Here is a 19,535-nt window from a genome sequence, read left to right as displayed (position 1 = left end):
CTTTTTAAAAGTTGTTGGAATTTATTTTCAGTAGGACAAGGGGATATTTTAGTGGAATGAAATTCTTTGAAAAAAAACTTTGACATCAAACGAAAATTCACGATGTACGGAACGCATGAGTGTGATGACCATCGCTGGATATATAATGTTGATCAGAAAATCATAGGTGAACAGGGTATGAACGTTCTGTTGAAATTTTTATCAAGTAGTGGTTCCAGTGAGATTTTGAGGAATTCATTCAAAAATGAGATTTTTTTTATTTTTTGCATTTTTTGTTTTCACATTATATTAAAATGTTTTTTCCGTTTTTTCAATTTCTTCGTGATATATCTGGCCAATCCCTGCGGCGGTGACCAAAATCGGAGAGTCGCGTATGGTGACCATACTAGGCTGAACGATCACAATGATTTTTTCTCCTTCATCTCATTGGTTTCTGTGAAAATCACGACATTAAACATAAGAAGAGAAATTCATGATTAAGATAATTCAGTTGAAATGGTTTGGTTCACTCACTTAGAATGTTCAATCGAAACGAATTTGGTTAATTGAGTAATTTTTAATAAATTAATCCTGTTGCAGCGGCTGTCCCACTTCAACCCGTCCAATTAATTATAGAACCCCCACTCCTCCAACTTCTTTCCCTCATTTACTGTCAACTTATTCATTTTTATTGATTTATCAAGAAACAAAAGGAATTATTCAGGGGAATTAATTGGGTAAAGAGGAGTGTTTCAAAGGCAAATTTATGCTGATTATTTTTGTCATCATTATGTATGACGACATTCAATGGATATTCAAGCGGTTCGACGGAGCAATTACATGCTTTTTGCTGATTAAACCCGCTCTACTGAATCCGCGAGGAAATCTCTGCATAAAAAACAGAACTGAAGACGCTCTTTCAGTCCAATACATTCGAATGTTCAATGAATGAAGTTTTAAGGGGCACAAGTTTGTTCATTGATACTTCGCAAATTAATTCAGTCAGAGAGCGACTCAACATCTCAAATCGGGGATTTCTTCAACTTCGATACAGCCCTTGGCTTGAATGCAAGTAATCCGATCAGATTAAACGAATTCATCTGACAGGAATTTAAAAAAAGTCATAATCGAATACTTTATTTCGAAGCAACCTAGGAAATTGCTGTAAACCTATCTTCCCCCGGATATTTTTAAATTAATCCGCAAGACTCTTCTCGGCCCCACAATCGTGAAAAAAAATCAGCAAATATTTTTCCTCTCCCCTTCAGCGAGTGCACGAGCCACCTCATCGAAAACCCTAGAAATCCCCTCCAGAATGCCGCAATCCCGTTCCCGTCGTCACCGTCGCCACAAGAACAAGCGACCAAATCAACCGCCGAAGCATGAATCACCCCTACCCCCTCAACCTCCACTCTCGGAAGATGCCAACAGCCGACAAGAGCCCACCGAAATAACGGAAGACAGCGATGGAATAATTGAGGCTAAGGTCAACGGTCAGACGGTCAAGGTGACGACTGAGGTCACTGAGACAGCATTGGGTCATGAGATAGGATCGATACCTAAGCAACGTACCCCAGTGCAGCGCAGGTACAAACTCGAGCGTCATGTATTATCAACTCATCCAAAAATCTGCAAAATAACAGACATCAGTGATCTTCGGATGGAAGCCTACGTAGGTCACGTTGCGGGTGTTGGTATAATTGAATCTCGCGTCAACGAGGCTAGTGATATCAGAACAATAGTAACTGAACCAGTTGAGCCACTTGGACCACTACCGAGTAATGTGACCTCAAGACTCGAGACCCTTGGCGAACGTGACTTTGCCCTGGCACTGCTACCTAATGCAAACAGAGATCGTCCCGAGATTCATGAGGTCAACGACAGTGATGCTGAGACAACAGAGTTGAGTAGAGGTGCTGTTGTCAGTGAGGCTGAATCCGATATTGAAATTGCCCCGAGGAAGAATGAAACGATATTGGAAGAAACTGACGAGTCAGAGTCTACAGATAAAGAAAACTTATTCACTGAATCTTCAAAAGACCAACACAAACTTTGCGGTTTGAGTTTACCGAGTGCTTCGTCTTCAGAAGCTCATAAGAATGCAGGTAATATCAGAGATTTGTCCCCATTGGCGATAATAAGTGAACCAGAATCGGATATTGATCAACCGAAGTCAATTATTAACCAAGTTATTTTGGAGGAAACCGAAGAGGACTCAGATTTTTCCGACAAACAATCATCCCTCATTACCAAATTGAACGCAAGCCAAAGTAAACCTTACTCCTTACCAGAAACCTCATCTTCAGACACAATCGATAAAGACCTGGCATCTCCTTGCTTTCCGACTCTCAACAAACACTCGAGTTTATCCTCCGAGGATGCAGACAGCGAGAGAACAATAATCGACTCAAAACCAGAAAGTGAAACGGAAGGCGAAGATAACATTAACACCGAGGAAGAAGAATTGCACAACGTGACAGAGTCAAAGGAATCAACCAAGTGCACTGATGATTCAAATGAGACTACAATAGACTTTAACTCCAAGGAATCCACTGGTGCATCAAGCGTAATAGAGATAGAGAATGGAATTCAAATGTCTCCGGAAATTCATGAGCCACAGTTGACTCGACAATTTGACGATAAACTGAGGATTTTCATCAAAGAATGTGATTTAGGGAAGCATCAGAGTGATGACAACAACCTGTTGAATCACAAGTGTCACGTTAACGAGGCTGAGACATGCAATAGTGTCATTCGTGAGCATTCTGAAAGAGTGGAGATTCGGGAGAATTGCAGGTATGAGACAACCACAGTCGATCGATACTTGGATATTATTCAGGAAGAGGGGGAGTGTCTAGCCCCTCATGACAGAGATATTCGTGATTTTATTAATAAAGAGATCGGAAAATTTCGAAGGGAGAGACGTAAGACTGACATTAATGAAGAAATCATGGAGACTAGGAGTAATGAAACAATAATGTCATCCAGAAATGAGAACATCTCAGGCACCAAGACAGAAAACGAGAAAGGAGATAGCAATAAAATGTACGAAGAGAGCGGGTCACCAGTGAACCAAGTTAACGAAGAGGAATTGGATTCCATAAAGAGAAGGTGTGCGCCAGCGCCACCGAGAAGATCCTCCAGTTTTAACAGCATGGACGTGGATAAAATCGCTGGTGGAACATATCGAGATGTGAATTCAACAATTTCAAGTGAACCACCGAAAGTTCCAGATCTACCAATTGAAGTTATTAAAAAACTCACTGAGGCCCATGAACATTTGCATTTGGAGACACTTCCAGTGCGTCCACCACTGCCCAAGAATTTTAATAGCCACGACGCAATTTCCCAGAACGTTGAGCATCATCGCAACGAGGGAGTGTCCCCGATCACGCCTAGATTGCGCAATACTGTGAATGCCGGTAAGTTTGGCAATGACGCCAGTGTTGAGACGCTTACCAAAATAACTCACGATCACATTGACAATATCAGCGATGAAGTGCTGGGTAAAAACACGGAGGCTTTCAGCAAATCGACCCCAATGGCTGACTCCACTGTGTCCCCCAGCATCGAGGTTAAATGTTCACGACCCCGGGGGAATAAACTTAGTGATATCAAAGAGAAGGTACCACTTGAGACATTAAAACGTGAGTGCGTTGAGAAAACACAAGTGAAAAGTTCAAACGTTGTACAGGAGATCAAAGAATTGTGCAGTGAATATAACAAAAGTGTTGATGTGTGGACAAAAGAGATGAAATCCAGTGAAACTAAAACCGAAAGAACAGAAACTTCATTCAAAAGTGAATCAACTGAGACACGCAAAACTATTTCTACTGATCCCGCCGAATTAATTGGCACGGATGATCAATGCCAAGAGTCATCAAGCAGCACTCCCTCCCCAGCAACTGTTAAACACGTATCCGATGAGGAAGAAACCACCCCAAAGACACCTGAATCAAATCCCTTGAAAGACCTCTGTATCAAGAAAATCCTCTCCCTCCCTTACGGCCGCCAATTAATCAACGAGATAACTCTCCCCAAGTTCACCATCTTTAAGAACTTGGAATCTATCCACAAAACCGTGAAAACTCTACAAATCCACGAATCCAAAGATTTGAATACCATGAAGAAGCGTCCAACAACTTGGATGGGCGTGCCGACTGAGGATCCACATCTCCTCGTCTGTCTTTCCCCCTCTCAGCAAGAAACCCCAGTACGCACAAGTGCCGACAAACTATTGGATCTCCACAAAAAGTTTCTCAATCGGCGTAGCTACCACCATGATCATCGAACCGAGATTAATGTACCCAAGTACCATATAGAAATCACCCCTAGCTCCACCCACCACCCACAAGAATCCATAAAACCATGGGAAAAAGAATTGAAGCAATTGGGAGATGTCTCAGTGGCCACGAATCGTCTCCTTGAGATCGTAAAAGAGAATCCCATACCCATGGAGTTACCTTCGGTCACGAACTCCCATAAAAATGTTGAACAGAATCCTCTCAAATCTACCCTGGTAGCCAACTGGTTAACTGAGAGCAATAACGATCATCTGAACACACCCGTCTGTGAGAGCCCACCATCTTGTAATTTTTCACAACGACTGAGATACCAGGAGAATGAAAAAACCAGAGAGAGTGCATTCAGTCCAGTACTCGGCAATGATCACATAACCGCAAACGACATTACCGACGTTAGAGCCAAACGACAAGGTAGAATTTTTGATACGACAATCGGTTCATCGCCAGCATCTTCAAGCAAGTTTAACGAGAGTAGCAATAGGATAAACAGTGCTTTGATACTGAGAACACCTGAGGGCACACACCAGGAGCATCGAAGTACAACACCAATCAATAGGTCTCCAATTACCAACAGGAGTGCTATAATCGATAGAACGTCTGATATTGCTGAGCCACGTAAGTGGACACTGTCGAGGACAATTGATGCGCGACAGGTGAATCCAGCGCTGATAAACGACCGGCCTGAGGCACCACCCAGACGTCGAAGGACTGTTGATGTCGATCGTACGTGCATCGACACCACTAGTATTTTTGATAAGACACCACCATGTGGGCATCTGGGGGAACGCAAGTGTCATGACCCCGAAGCGCTGAAACAAGCAACAGCCAGTGAAATTGTGGAGAATTTGAAAGATCTTCAGAGAGGTGTTAGGGATATGTTCGATGGAAGGAGACGTTACTCATTACCTCAGGAGTACTTTGACAAACAGCTCAAGTACATTGAGACCCTTGAGGATCAGCTAAAGGAAGTCATTATCGCTGAGGAAGAAGAGCAGAAAGCGTTTGTTGAGTTTGAGGGACAAGTCAGAGAAATGGAAAATGTAAATGGAAGCGAGATGGAGTCTTCTAACAGGAAACAATTAAGTAATGATGGTAATAACTTTCGCCAGACTTGGCACGAAGAGTCTCGAGTTGAGGACAACAGTCGTACTCAGTTCACAAGTAAAGAGGGACGGGAGGAATCAACGAAGAGACTGAATCAAACAGGGGGTCACGATTTGGAAAGCTCAATGAAGATATTTGAGAATAAAGAGGTGAGCCGAGTGACAACGAGTGGTGGGAGTGGACAGGAATGGCAGAGATACGTTGATGATATTTCAAGGGATTCACTTGATGCTGAGAAACGAGATCATTACGAGGTACGTGGAAAGTGTGAGAGACCCAAGTCCATTTCGATATTGCCAAGCTGTGACGAAGTATTTAGACGGAAGATGTATGATGAGTATGTTCATAAAGTTTTGGAGAGGGAGGAGAGGAAGCAGCATAAAATTATTAAAATTAGTTCGGGGTTGGATTTGAAACAGGAGAGGAGCAAGGACAATATGAGCACAATGGAGAAGGAGTTCATTGAGAAGGCGAAGAGAAGGCTCGACAGATTTGGCATTCAGCTGGATGAGCGGGAAGGGAATGACGATAATCAAGGAAAAGAGAGGAGTGAGAAAATCGAGGCCAGGTGTCTTATCGATGGAAAGGAGATAAGAGATGCCAAGAAACTACCCAAACATCTACAGGAATTTCTCGAACTCACTATCAACGAACTTGAAGACGGTGAGTCCAGTGTGCGGACATTGCTTATCATTATTGCTGTTGTTGACCTTGGCGAGAGTTTCTGTGGATTTGATGATGATATTTTAACATGATAACTAACCAGTTTGGTTTGTTTGTTTTAGTTTTACAGAGTGGTCATTCTTGATTTTCGGGATATCATGGGGGATTATTTAGGAATCAACAGGTTGAGGGGTTAGAATGAAGCTTGATGAATCACGTGAGAGTCAATCACCTTATTATAGGATAATCCCTCGACCTACTTGTTCCAAGATAATCACACATATTCACTGAACAGTAATTCCTCATTTTGACGTAGTAAATTGCTGATATTTGTCTGTTTATTTTGATTGAAAAGTTGTAGGCAAGCGAAGCACGCCAGTAAGGCCAACCACCCGCGAATCGTTGCGTCATGACGAGGCAAAGCCGGCTCTCCCTGACTCACTGAACTTTAAGACCCGTTGGTATTATTTTTCAAACATTTCGTGTTTTAAACGGGAAAATCGCCGCTGCGCAAAGGCTGAAGCCCAACGACGGTTAAGTCCGGGGTGCTGATTCACGTACTGGCTCCCTTCTATATTTAGGTACAAATCCGTGAAGAGAAATAGGCCAACGGTTACTCTCTGGACCCCGCGTGCAACGTCTTTTCGTATCACGGTTAATGCGGAGGAAACCACTGGTCTTGGGGCTTTTTTGTTGGTTGTTTTGGGGTTTCAGGTCTATTTCCGTGAGCCGGCGTCTTGCGGGGTTTCGCGAGACGGTGACTGTTTACCATCCATATTACTATGGGACTGATTTATTTGGGTAATGAGGAATTTGAGAAGGATGGGAGAGGTAATGAGAATTTGTTGTTTAATTTATTGGGGGATTTTTCGAAATGGAAGGTTCTTTGGGGTTTTGAGGTTTTCTCGGAAATTAAAGGGTTTAGGGGAAAACGCAGATGACATTTTTTATACACTGTCAGGAAATAACTCATGAAATTTCAAGTGAAAAAGCTTAAAATTTTTAACAACGGCAAAATTACATGAATTTTCTGTATATTTCTTCATTAACGAATCAGTTAACTTCCTGAATATTCCAGTAATTCTCGATTTTCAGGTCCATACGGCACTTAAAAACCTTGAAAATTTTGAAAGTTCAGGCAATAACTTTTCTAAATTCTCAATTGATTGAAAATTTAATTGTATGTGAAGTTTAATTTTCACGATGAGTTTGGGATTGAAACTTTCATTGAAAAATCAATGATTGTTCAATATGAAAAAACCAATTTTCTTGAATTTTCAAAATGAATAAGAAATTTAGTGAACGCTTTCATTTGAAATTGAATTCAACCTCTCAACATCGAAAATTTAGTTGACGCTATCATTGAAATTTCAAGATATTTTTAACAGAGTAGGGAAGAAAATTTTCCTACAAAAAAGGTTCTACAATGTTTTTTTGCTTTTGAATGGGAGCATTGTAATCGTTCAAATTTAAGTTTTGGATTTTTGTGTTATATCGACCCATTATGATCCAAAAAGTCCGAAAATGTAATTTTTTGAGCGTGTCCACACATATCCATACATATACACACATATGTGTGGTAAATTTTTTCTTCACTTGTTAGCTAATGACTGAATGGAATGGAATCTTTTTTTTCATATGTAGAAATTGTTGAGCCCTATCGATCGCCATTAATTAAAATTTAATTGATCCATTATTTTCTTTTATTTTTCAATTTTTTTGGAAAATCGATTGTCCCACCATAACTAAAAAAACTGTTCTGAATTGATTGAGTGATGGCTTGAAAAATTTGATTGGATGTCTCTTTAACCGACTTTCAAGATGAAGGCCATAGCAATAATCGTTATTTTGCTTCATTCGAAAATTTGAAAAAAATTTGTATTTTTTGAAAATCAGAATTCCGGGGATATCTTTGAACATCATGCTTCAAATGAACTCAATCATAGCTTCAAATGTTTGTTTTAATGCCATCAAGTCGAAGTTGAAAAATGATTATGATAGCTATATCGGTTGATTTGATTTTTATGGTGATTGTTGAAAATTTTGAATTTTCCTGAATTTCCCTGAAAGTGATGTTTCAAATTCATTCAATTATGCGTAAATAAAAATTTTCTATTAACATTTCATCGAAAGGCTGAGGGGAGAGATAGATAATTATCAATTTGGAAATCATTTTCCCCATTATTTTCCCTTATCACGTAAATTATTGTATATGAAAGAAAACAACAATACTTTTTTATACTGAAAAAATTCTCTATTAAAAAGTTTTGTTTGTGTTCTCTGATGAAATCCCTCATTATCAAAAAAATTGCCAAATTTCTGGAATCGATTTTTATTCTGGAGAAATCTCGGCTTCGCGTCAAGTAGAAATTTCATCTCTCATTACCTCGAAAACTGTTAGATTACGTGAAACATATTATGAAACCTTTTTTTGTCGGCAAAACAATTCTCTACAGAAACTGTCGTATGACATTTTTCCCTAAACCCCTTTCTTCCGAAGATATCTCGAAATTCGTTTGTTTTGAGCTTATCTTCTCTCACCACTGCCCATTTTTTTGCTTCTCAAGTTTTATCACAAACTTTCTAAACTTTTCAAACATAGAACTCTTTATTTTCGAATCTAGTGATCTATCGCAGTTTCCCGCTCATCTGATTCACCACGATATTACATTAAAAACTTTTGGTTTACCACTAAAGTTCGCTATAAATAATTCAATAGTGTCTTTATTCTCTCTTGTGCTAGCAAAACCTCGGGTTATCCTTTCTAATCTTCCCCACTAATTGATATTGATACTTATTACATTGCTCCCTTGTTTTGAAAAATTTTGTTCGACCCATAAATATTTTGAGAACTTGTCGTTTAGTTTATCCGTGTAATTACCGTCACTCTGGGTAATCCGCTTAACTCACTATAAATTGGCTATTTGTTTTTATTAATTAGCTGTTGTTCCACGTAAATAAAATCTCTCTCACTACTTTCACTGACCAGAGAAAAATGATTGTTGGGGGAGGTGACTCATAACAAATTGCTTCACAATTTCCGACGTCATAATTTCATAAAGCGATTTTTTTCCTCCCAGTTTGAGGAATTTAAGGGGTGAAAATGGTATTTTTAACTGAAGCATTTTTCTCTGTGTATCTGGGCACTTGGCATGCTTTTTTTATGGTTGAAGGGTATGGCTATGGCATGGATGCTGGAGGAAAAACAAATGACAACGATTTACTGCACGAGATCGACACCGCTTTAAGAGACTCCAAAGGTTTTCTGCTTCGGGAAGGTGCGTTCTTAGATATTTTGGTGTTACTAAATTTTTGGGACGGAAATATGGTAAATGTACTGATCGAATCATTTTGTGGTAGATGTAGTATTAATTAATGGAAGTAATGGTAATGCATGAAAAGATTTAATTGCCCTTAATTTTATGACAAAAGTATTTTTATTTCTTTATTTAGGCAAAAACTGCGATCTTCAACATAATTATAGGGGAAATAATTATATAATATTGATAAGTTTGATTGGAAATGGTGCACTGTACATGAAAATTAAATGACATTTCAAATTTTCAAGGAACAGGAAGACGAGAATTCTCAAAATGGCGCGAATTTTCAATTAATAGAAATTCCAGAACATGCATTTACTTGAATGTTCTTTACTTTTATCAATATTCGTGACATAACTGAACTGAAATTCAGAGGACCTTTTGATTTTTTCATGAAATCGTAAATTGTCAATTGCAAAATTTCATGAAATGTCTGTGGAACCATATTGTATTTCGTATTGTGGATGTCGGAGTCATACTGGATCCAAATAGCCTGTTCAGAAACTGACTAGATCCTTATCCGGGAGATCTGCTCAGAAAATCCTGACCAGCATTGGATCTAAAACTGATCTAGATCCGGACAACCTGAGCGAAATTTCCACTCGGGACTTTCAATTCGGAATTTTTTCTTTAATCCAGTCAATTTTGAGTACAACGAACATTGGTCACTCATCCATATATTCGTTAGCCCGCCGTCAGCCGCTCGTTATCCTAGTCGTTTCCCAGTCGAAAAAACCACTCGTCTATTTCGTTCGTCAAGCACGTAGACAACTTCCGCTCCCCCCCAACATTGTATTCCCCTTTTTTACTTCTCCCATGATGAACACAGATAATGAGAATCGTCATCCAGAATTTCAATGAATTCCATACCCTCTGTTTACCTAATATCCTCCGCGATATGTCAAAGGGAAATTTAAATTGCGGAGACTGTTATTTTCCGCTTTGTTTTTACCCTTTTTTTTTGTGTAATACGAATGAACGCAATTCCATTCCTCATTTCGGCATAATATAAGAAGTGGTAAAGTAGTTGTATTCCGTCACCGGGAAAAATGCACTCGACTTCTGGAAACGAAAATCCAATAAAAGAGAAACTCGATCCTCTGAATCTCTGGCGTCCACCGACGGTTTTACATTTTTCTTCTACTCCGGAATATTCAAGATTCTTTTGTTTTTTTTTCACAATACGTGTATGAAATAGTTGCATTTTTTGTTTGCACAATGAACTATTTAAACGGTATTCCACACTGCCAGCAAAAATTAATTTTATCAAGAGAATTTTATTTGAACCAACTATCATTTGGTTGTTAATTCTCAAATAAACATGATCTCATAGTGAATACCAGTTATCTCTTCTTGAGATCCATTTGATTGGGAGAAATCCAACTCCTCTAAAATTGAAGTTCCTTATATTTATCGCAATAATGAGAGTATTTGACTTCTTTCTAGCCAAAAGTTTGCCAACTCCAGAAAGTCGTTGGTTTACTCAAAAATCAAAATTATTCTCATGACTAAATACGTTGTTATCTCGATCAACACGATCATACGTTGTTCCAAGTAAATTATAATTGAAGTCAGCATTTCGTATGTCGAATCAGGATGAATGTTGTTACGTGGAAAACGCTTTGAGATTGTAGTAACATGTCGTTGAGTTGAAAGAAGTTTATATTTCTTGACTAAAAAAAATCGCATTAGTTTACAATAACAGAATCACAGATTACGGCAATTCAACGCAAACTTGGATATCACAAATTTCGTTCAATATGATGTACGGGAAGCCCAATTTAAACATCGGTTTTATTCGAGAAAACAACATTCAATTCATTCTTCAATGTAATCATCTCTTAGGTACGAATTTTTGATCAATTCATGAAAATCGAAAATTTCTCGACTGGGAATTATATTGGATTGAAAAAAATGAAACTTTTCCATTTTTGTGGTGAATACATGTGACGACGCCAAGGAATGTTATATTTGATTCAAGTGAATGTACCCCACGAAGAAATAATTGATATTCACTGTAAGATGTTATTTATTTGAAATTGGTTCAAATATATAATACTTGTTCGAAGAAAAAATCATCTCAATAAAAATAATTTTTTCTATCAGTGCATTCACAATATTTTATGCATTAGCAGTGGCTGATTAAAAAGGTAGAGAGTTTACCGGAAATTTCAGACGAAAATTTTTAACAGTGTTCTTACCGAAATCATTGATATCAATCAATCAATGAGTCAGTAGCCCTTCGGATTGCTGACAATATCTGGACGGCCATAGGGACAGGGTTGCGCATAGGCACGTCTACTCTCCTTTATTCTTAATGTTTGAGAGCTTGAAAAGACAAATTCTACATGAATATTTGAAATGAGATATACAATCTTTTTATGATCTATTTTACTCGCACTCTATTCTTTCAACTGAATCTTCTCACGAATATCTTTTATCAAACTTGGTCTACTTCATCTTCCTCTCCTCCTATCTTTTCGTGAACGTGTTGTTGAAGAGGCGGAGCAAAATTAGATTTGACGATGTCCCATCGAACTTTCTCGTTCTGAACGTAAACGTTGTTATCACAATGTTACGTTACTCGTGAGCATGACGATGAATCTAGAATAGGGGATGACAGGAAGTGAGAGAGATGCTTCAATTGAGGACAAGGGGGGTGGAGGGGGAATGTGAAACTAGGGAGAAGTAGAAAATCGGGATTTTCTGTTTGAAATTCGGTAACAGTATTTTCAGAATTTCACGCCAAATTTAAGATCAACAGAGTTACCTCTCTGTTTGAATTGTTTTTTTTTTAGAAGGGAGGAGTTGACAAGGGGTTTATTTGTCGCGGTTAAATTGAGGGGAACAACAGACATTCTGTAGCGAAGTACGATTACGTGATAAATTGTAGAACCAGTCATTACTCAGATAATTTCATATCGAACGAAATTGGAATTTCTCATTCAATGGAATGACGTATGGACAATAATTCAATATGAATTATCCTAATGATGATTTCTCGTTATACGTTTCAACATTCGAATGTTGATTGGAATCAATAATACAAAACAGGATCTAGAAAACATGGTCGTTACAAATAGAGAAGCTGCCTGCATATTCTCCTGCAATTTCTCCAATTCATATTGTGAACAGTCGTGGTAATAATGATCACGGGGAAAAAATATCCTCGAATCGGGTAGATAATATTCGGGGTAGAAAATAATCAGGAATATCTCCATCCCGAAATCTGGGATCTTATATTCTGAAATCCGGAATATTATATCAGCGGATCAAAAATTATATTCCGAAATTTGATACACGTAATTTTCAAATGGATTCTCAGTTGATATTGAGATAAATTTATCCTCTGGATGAGAATTCTCTGGAGGGTAAATTGGTGACTCAAAGAGAAAAGGAAGAATTAATTAATTTTCGTCAGGGGTTTTTAATTTTCAATTTTTCTGTTTTTTTGGTTTTTCAGTTTTCAAATAAGTCAATTGATAACTTTTTCGTTGGGGATTTTCAATTTTCTAGTTTTCAGTGTTTTTACCCTTTCCCGCATAATTTAATCCTTTGATTATTCTAAAGGTAATTATCCTCAATTTGAATCTTTGGCACGCAGAATCATAAGTATTAACGTAATTTCAATGCTACCAATCCAATTTCATTTTTCCAGGCTAGGGAATTACAGTTCAATCTAGTCACCTTCATCGAATCATTTTTTTATGCACTTTTTAGAAAAACGGAGTAATTAATTAAAAAAAAGGCTTCGTGGTGCGATTCCTCGGAGTGTTTTCATCATTTGTAATACAAAAACTCATTTTTTCGAATCGTTTTCCATGCAGTTTCGTCTGGACAACGACGTTGCAGCGTTAGGTTACCGAGTGTCAAAAGCATATACCCCCTCCCTTTGGTTTGACGTCGGGGGTAAAAAGGGAAAGAAGAAAACAAAAAAGAGTGACACAATTATACTGTGACGAAGTCCAAGTTTTGGGCCTTCCAAACCTCGTCGTGTAGTGACTCGGAGCAGTCTTCAAAGTGAGAAGCTCAATGGCCTCCCACCAACTTCAAACTGTTCAGGAGGTTGCTGGTGGCAATAATAATTCAAAAATTCCGAAAGAATGTTTCAAAATACGATCGATTGCCACTTGAAACCTACGAATAATTCGCGAAACCCTCAATTACCAGCCGAAAGGGTGAATCCGCGGAGAAAGAACGCATAAAAATACTTCTATTCATCGAAAACACATTCCGTCTAACTTCTCGATTCGTCGAAAATCATTATCGTGTGTTGTTTCTGTGATAATTAGAGGAAAAGATAAATTTGTGAATTCAAATCACCTGAAAATGATACTCGACACTAAACTGAATCTAATACTAAACTGGTGTTTGGTATTTGTTTCTGTTTACAGTTTTGGTTTTATTCGATTATTTACTGTGCACTTGTATTCATCGCAATCAGTTTGTGTATATATCGTTATTTGTGTTGAATAATAGATCCGTGATACGCTATTATATTTAACTCGATTTGTGTTTTTTTTTTGTTTTTAGAAAAAAATGTTTATATCTTCAAATTTTTTTAAAGAAACGTGTTTGATTCCATTTTTGTCCGAATAATTTTTCTTGTAAATGCATATTGAAATTTATCCCGACTCCACACTTCGTTCGAAATGGAAATCGACCGTTTATTTTAACGAATTGATTCATTCGATCAATCGGCTTTTCGACGAATTTACCTTTTCGACCTATCGAATTTCGACCAATTGTTGTTCGACGAATTGTCATTCGACCAGTGGTTTTTCAATGAATCGTACCCAACCCTATGTGATTCTATTATGTTCTCTTCATTTCAGGGATCCGCATCAATATTGAATTTCTGTAATATTACAAGGATTTGACCCTTACATTATGGAAGGTTTAAAATATGTTGATCCAATTTTTCAAATAATATAATATTAATAATCTGATTTTTTACGAATAATGATATATTTAAAATTTGTTAATATGAAACTGTAAATTTACTACCAAGTGAATAATTCAAATTTCTTGAAAGGGGATTTTCGATTACACAAGTAATCGTCAACATTCCTACCTCAAATTATTGATTGATAAAATAGTTGACAATTTGAATATTTGAATTGATGATACTTAAGTACTCAAAAAATTTCAAGAGTGATGTTATCTAATTAAACGCTACAATACTAACCGTAATAAAATATTAAAAATTTGGCTATCGCTGCTTCATTTCTCGAATATTCAACAACACTCGACTATCATTGGCCTGACCTCTAATGATCACACGTCAAAATTGTAAAAGCGTTCCATATAACCTCGTTAATTCTGTCCATGTTTGTCACTTGAACGGAAGAGGCTTTTAATTCGATTATTTGCAATTATCTGCCCAGAAACCTATATTCTTCAATGTCGCAGAAAAAACTGCAGAGTAAAACGATCAAAGTCATATATAGTTATGTGTCCGAGAAGACGCTTCGAGACCGAATTATTGAATTGAATGTGGGAGTATACAGTCCTTATGGGCGCAATGTAATGTTAATAGAGTGAAAAGGCCAATAGCTGGACTCGGGACAATACCTGGACGATTTCACCTTTTATTGAATACAAGGAGGCTGCTCCCCCTACTCGCTCCACTCGCCAACTCCCATATGACCCCCATAATCCTTATTTTGACCCTTATGACCCTTAATTGTGACGATTTGGATTTTTATAATATAGAGAGATTCGATAAGTAATAGAATGAAAACTGTACGGATTATTAACATTATCAATAATAATACTTATGTGTAATCATGTGATGAAGCTTTCTTTTCGAAATCAATGCTACAGCAAGAAAAACATAGAATATATTCGGGAGGTACAGGGCTGGCTGGCGTGGCGCTGCAATTTGCTAAGCATTAGCAAATTATTAGTGACAAAGTATCGCGAAGAAAATAAAAAAGTTCTTTTCCGAAAGAGTCGGATGTGGGAAATAGCACAATATTTTATGGAGGAGAACCGCATCCCGAAGATTAAGAATCTATCTGGCCTTGTATTTCTTCACGTTGAATAAAGAAAATCACATGTTTATATAAACTTAATGAAAATTCTATATTCCTCAAGACCGTCCATGTATTGGCCATCCACAGTCCTTCTATTGGCCCTAGCCAGTTATTGGGTATTTGGACGAATTCCACCTTTCCATCATTTCATTATTCTTCTCTTCATTTTTTCCTCTTCAAATTATTGTTTTTGCTTCCGAATGGAAGCATGGTATTCGTCGATTTTGACATTCTCTAATTTTGCCTGGAAACGATATAGAAAGGTATGAAACGTGAAGAAATGATGTTTTTAGAAAATCTGTATGTCCGGGTCTGATAGTTCGGTTTTTGAGTTACCACTTTTTTAGAAAATATAACATTGATATGGGAAAATTCATTGATATGGAGGTGAAGTTTCGACCCGTACCAGGTACTATTAAGCAAGTTTGATGCACAATTTCAGCCCGATCGGTCCAGTCGTTCCTGAGATATTCAACTTTTTGTATAAAACTATATTGGTCAATATCTCAAAAACTACTTTACCGATTTCATTTTTGGTGTTCCCTAAATTCTTTGTTCGTACAATAACTTGAGGAGAAATTGGGATAGGAATGTGACGTGAGAAAATAGTTTCTCCTGTAAATTGAAAAAAGGAATTGCTATGGATCCATTCGGAAGCTTACTACCAATGGAATTGGTAGAAATAAAAAATTAAAATTAAATAACACATAAAGGAACAGTCACATTCCTTCTATAATATAGGAGCGGTCATGCAACTGCTTGTTTCCTAATTCATGTATTCTTCCAGGCCTTGAACTCATTTTTTATTTATTTAGTTTCTTCATCAATTTCAAATCCTTTAATGAAATTTAGCATTTCCTTAACCGTGCAGTTATTGGCCTGTTTACCCTACACTGTTAGAAATTTTTTGAAATTTCATGGAACATATTATAGTAAATCTGATGAGAGTGACATTGAATCGGATTTACGGAACAAATGGTTATGAGATTTCAAGTTTTAAGTAGAGTCCACGCAAATTCATGAGTTTTCAGTTGGAGTGAGATGGAAATTCTACAACTTGATTAAATTTTCAGTGGAACACGAATATTTGGAAACAAAATAACATGAATTTTCAATTTTTTTATGAATTTTCCAGATTTTTCTGAATTTTTGCAGAATAATTAAACTGAAAAATCAAGTAGTTTATTGATTTCCACATCATTTAAACTAAAAATCAATGGAATATTTGATTTTTCAATGACGATAAAAATTTGCAGAATTTGGCACGGAAAATTCAGACGAAAATTTTTAACAGTGTATGACGGTTAAAAAATACTTTTGCTCACCTGACAGCCATTCGTACAGAAGAATACGGTAATTACACGTGAGGAGGCATAACGCATTCCCAATAACTTCATTCCATAGCAATAATTACAACAATGGATCTCTACTTCCTTCGCCACTACCACATCGCTCAAACTGTTGCACACTTATCTCATCCATGATAATGTAAGACAACTTATCTTTCCTAGTCAACCATACAATACTATCAGCTGTCTGAATATTTATTATCTATTCTTTTGTTTTCTTTTTTCTTTTATTTTCTTTCTATGTTCTATAATGGAATCGCTAGTTTGGTCATATATAGATACCAGGTTGATGGCCCTCGGGCGACGGCCAGTCACAATCTTCTTGTGACAAACTCCGTCAAAAATAAATGAAAATAAAAAAATACTCTTGGTCGATTCTATAAACTCTGGAAAGGATTTCTCCCTCAAAAAATTGTCTCAACTACTTTAATATCCTTAATATTAATCAAGCCTAATCCGCTGTTACAAAATTACTCCAGAAATTTCAAGTAACAAATCTTGAAATGTTTAACAATCACTTATTCATACGAAATTTTCATGTATTTTGTTATTGAAGAATCAGTTGAATTCTGAATTATTCAATGGAATTGCAATTTTCACGTCCACATGATAATGAAACTTATTAAATAATTCTATAATAATTATTAAATAATTATTAAAGAATTCTAAAATTCAAGCAACAATTTCCCTGACTTTTCAATCCACTGAAAATTCAGTTGGATATGATGTTCAAATTCCACAATGAATTTGAAAATTCTGCACGGAGAGAAATTTTTGATAAAAATTATCCTACCGTTCTATAAAAGTGTATCATGACTCATCGTTTCCTCATTTCTATCCCGAAATTTAGCAAAAATTAATATATGATCAAATTTTATTCTACGTTAGAGAAATTTTATTCTGATAAAAATAAAAATTACCGTGTCGGTAGAGTAAAAATTACTGTACCGGTAGGGTAAAGTTTACCAACCGTTCTAGAATTTTCGTTGTAATCTACATAAAAATTATTGGACTCGAAGAGTAAAATTTCTGTAACGTAGAATAAAATTTGATCATCATGTATTAATTTTTACTAAATTTGGGGATAGAAATGAGGAAACGATGACTCATGATACACTTTTATAGAACAGTAGGATAATTTTTATCCAAAATTTCTCTACGTGTGGATGTCATTGACATATTAGTGACAATTTCCTCAATTCTAATTTTGACCAATCAGAGTGCAGTATTCGGGGTCACGTAACGCGTTTCATACAGATAATTTCCCCGTAGCCTGTCAATTTCAGTCTGATAATTTCCCTGTAGCCTGTCAATTGTTTTCTACGAATTTGACAGATATTCTTCACATTTTGCTGAAATGTGTCTCGGAACACTGCACCCTGATCTGCCAAAATCAGAACTGAAAAAATTGTCCTCCGAATACCCCTCGACCTTCAAAATTCATCGTCTATTTCCCTTAAGTTTTATCCGATAATTTTGAAGGTTTCGGGGTATTATAGCTGACAATCTAACCTAACAAAACACAATTATCCTGAATTTCCAACCAACCTGAGAGACTCTATGAACGATTAGATCTTACATTCAATTCAAATTCACAACATTCAGAATTCAGTCTCAACTATTGCTTAATTTTCAAAAAACTTCTAACACACTGCGAAAACTAATGTCTGAATTTCAGACAATTTTGTAGACACTTTTCAAACACTTTTTTGGGATGATTTTGTAGACACTTTTGAGACATTAAATGTGACTGAATCAATGGAGGTATTTCAATTTCAGACAGAAAAAGGTCTGAAATTAAGACACAGACATCAGTTTCAGACACAAGCGGTGTTTGAAATTTTCAGACATCAGTTAGATTTTCAAACACTTTTAAAGATTCAGACGTTTTTTGCCATCTGCCATCTTAAATTCAGATGGTTGTCCGACGCCTAGTTTTTGCAGTGAATGAGTCAACTTTTCAGACATGAGAAATATCTTGAAAATTAATGTTTGAATGGATTTTGCCGTGTGAATCAGGTGAGATATCTTAATAGTGAAATGTTTGAATCGCTCATAAATAACTGAATTTCAGACGCAGAAAATATCTGAAAATGAATACCCGAAATTTCTCAGACGCAAAAAATGTCTACCACCAATTTCAGACAGAAACGGTGGTTGAAATTTTCAGACATTAGTCAGATTTTCAGCCACTTTTGAAGATTCAGACGTTTTTTACCATCTGACATCTTAAATTCAGATAGCTGTCAGACACCTGGTTTTTGTAGTGGCAGTGTACTATTCTATCTCATCCCATCGTCCATTTTCTTTCGCTATCCCATTTTCCCCCACTATCCCCTAAACCAACTGGGAGTTTCACTATATTTCACCAGTAATTTCTCCTATTGACTCTCCTATATTTCAGTGATGTCCATTACATTCATGCATTAGCCACATGGCAAATTTCCATTCATTTTCAAATTCCCTCTGGTAATGTTTGAACTCCTACGTGTGGCAAGCATTGTCCTGTTTGCAGATGATCCGTATGAAAAATTACGATACTTTACGATACTTTGATAATAAAAAAAAATATTATTTTTTCATCGACATTAAAAACCAAATTTGCCCATAAAACATTAAACCCTCCATAATATTCGAAATACTCGTTAAAAAATGCTGGTCACAGCATGTTTCTAACCTCAAATTTCCCTCTCCACCTCTTTCCACATCCAAAAAAACGTCATTCTTATTTCTCTCTCACACGCGCGCATTAAACTTTTAACATCACCTACGTAAAAC

The 19,535-nt window shown here is 36.8% G+C and overlaps 1 protein-coding gene across 1 annotated transcript in view; it reads left to right on the top strand.

Annotated features, from left to right (window-relative positions):
• The first annotated feature begins 1,294 nt into the window (after nucleotides 1-1,294).
• The window catches only part of LOC107040154, a 117,660-nt gene continuing 99,419 nt past the window's right edge, over nucleotides 1,295-19,535 (top strand). Inside the window, 1 exon segment of the mRNA XM_015260101.1 lies at nucleotides 1,295-6,050. Within this exon segment, the coding sequence (XP_015115587.1) occupies nucleotides 1,295-6,050 (4,756 nt within the window).

The sequence above is a fragment of the Diachasma alloeum genome, unplaced genomic scaffold (genome assembly GCF_001412515.2).
Source record: "Diachasma alloeum isolate Michigan unplaced genomic scaffold, Dall2.0 Dall_scaffold_00323, whole genome shotgun sequence".
Taxonomy (NCBI): Eukaryota; Metazoa; Arthropoda; class Insecta; order Hymenoptera; family Braconidae; genus Diachasma; species Diachasma alloeum.
The sequence above is the reverse complement of the archived record's forward strand: the minus strand, read 5'-3'. Positions and strand labels throughout refer to the sequence as shown.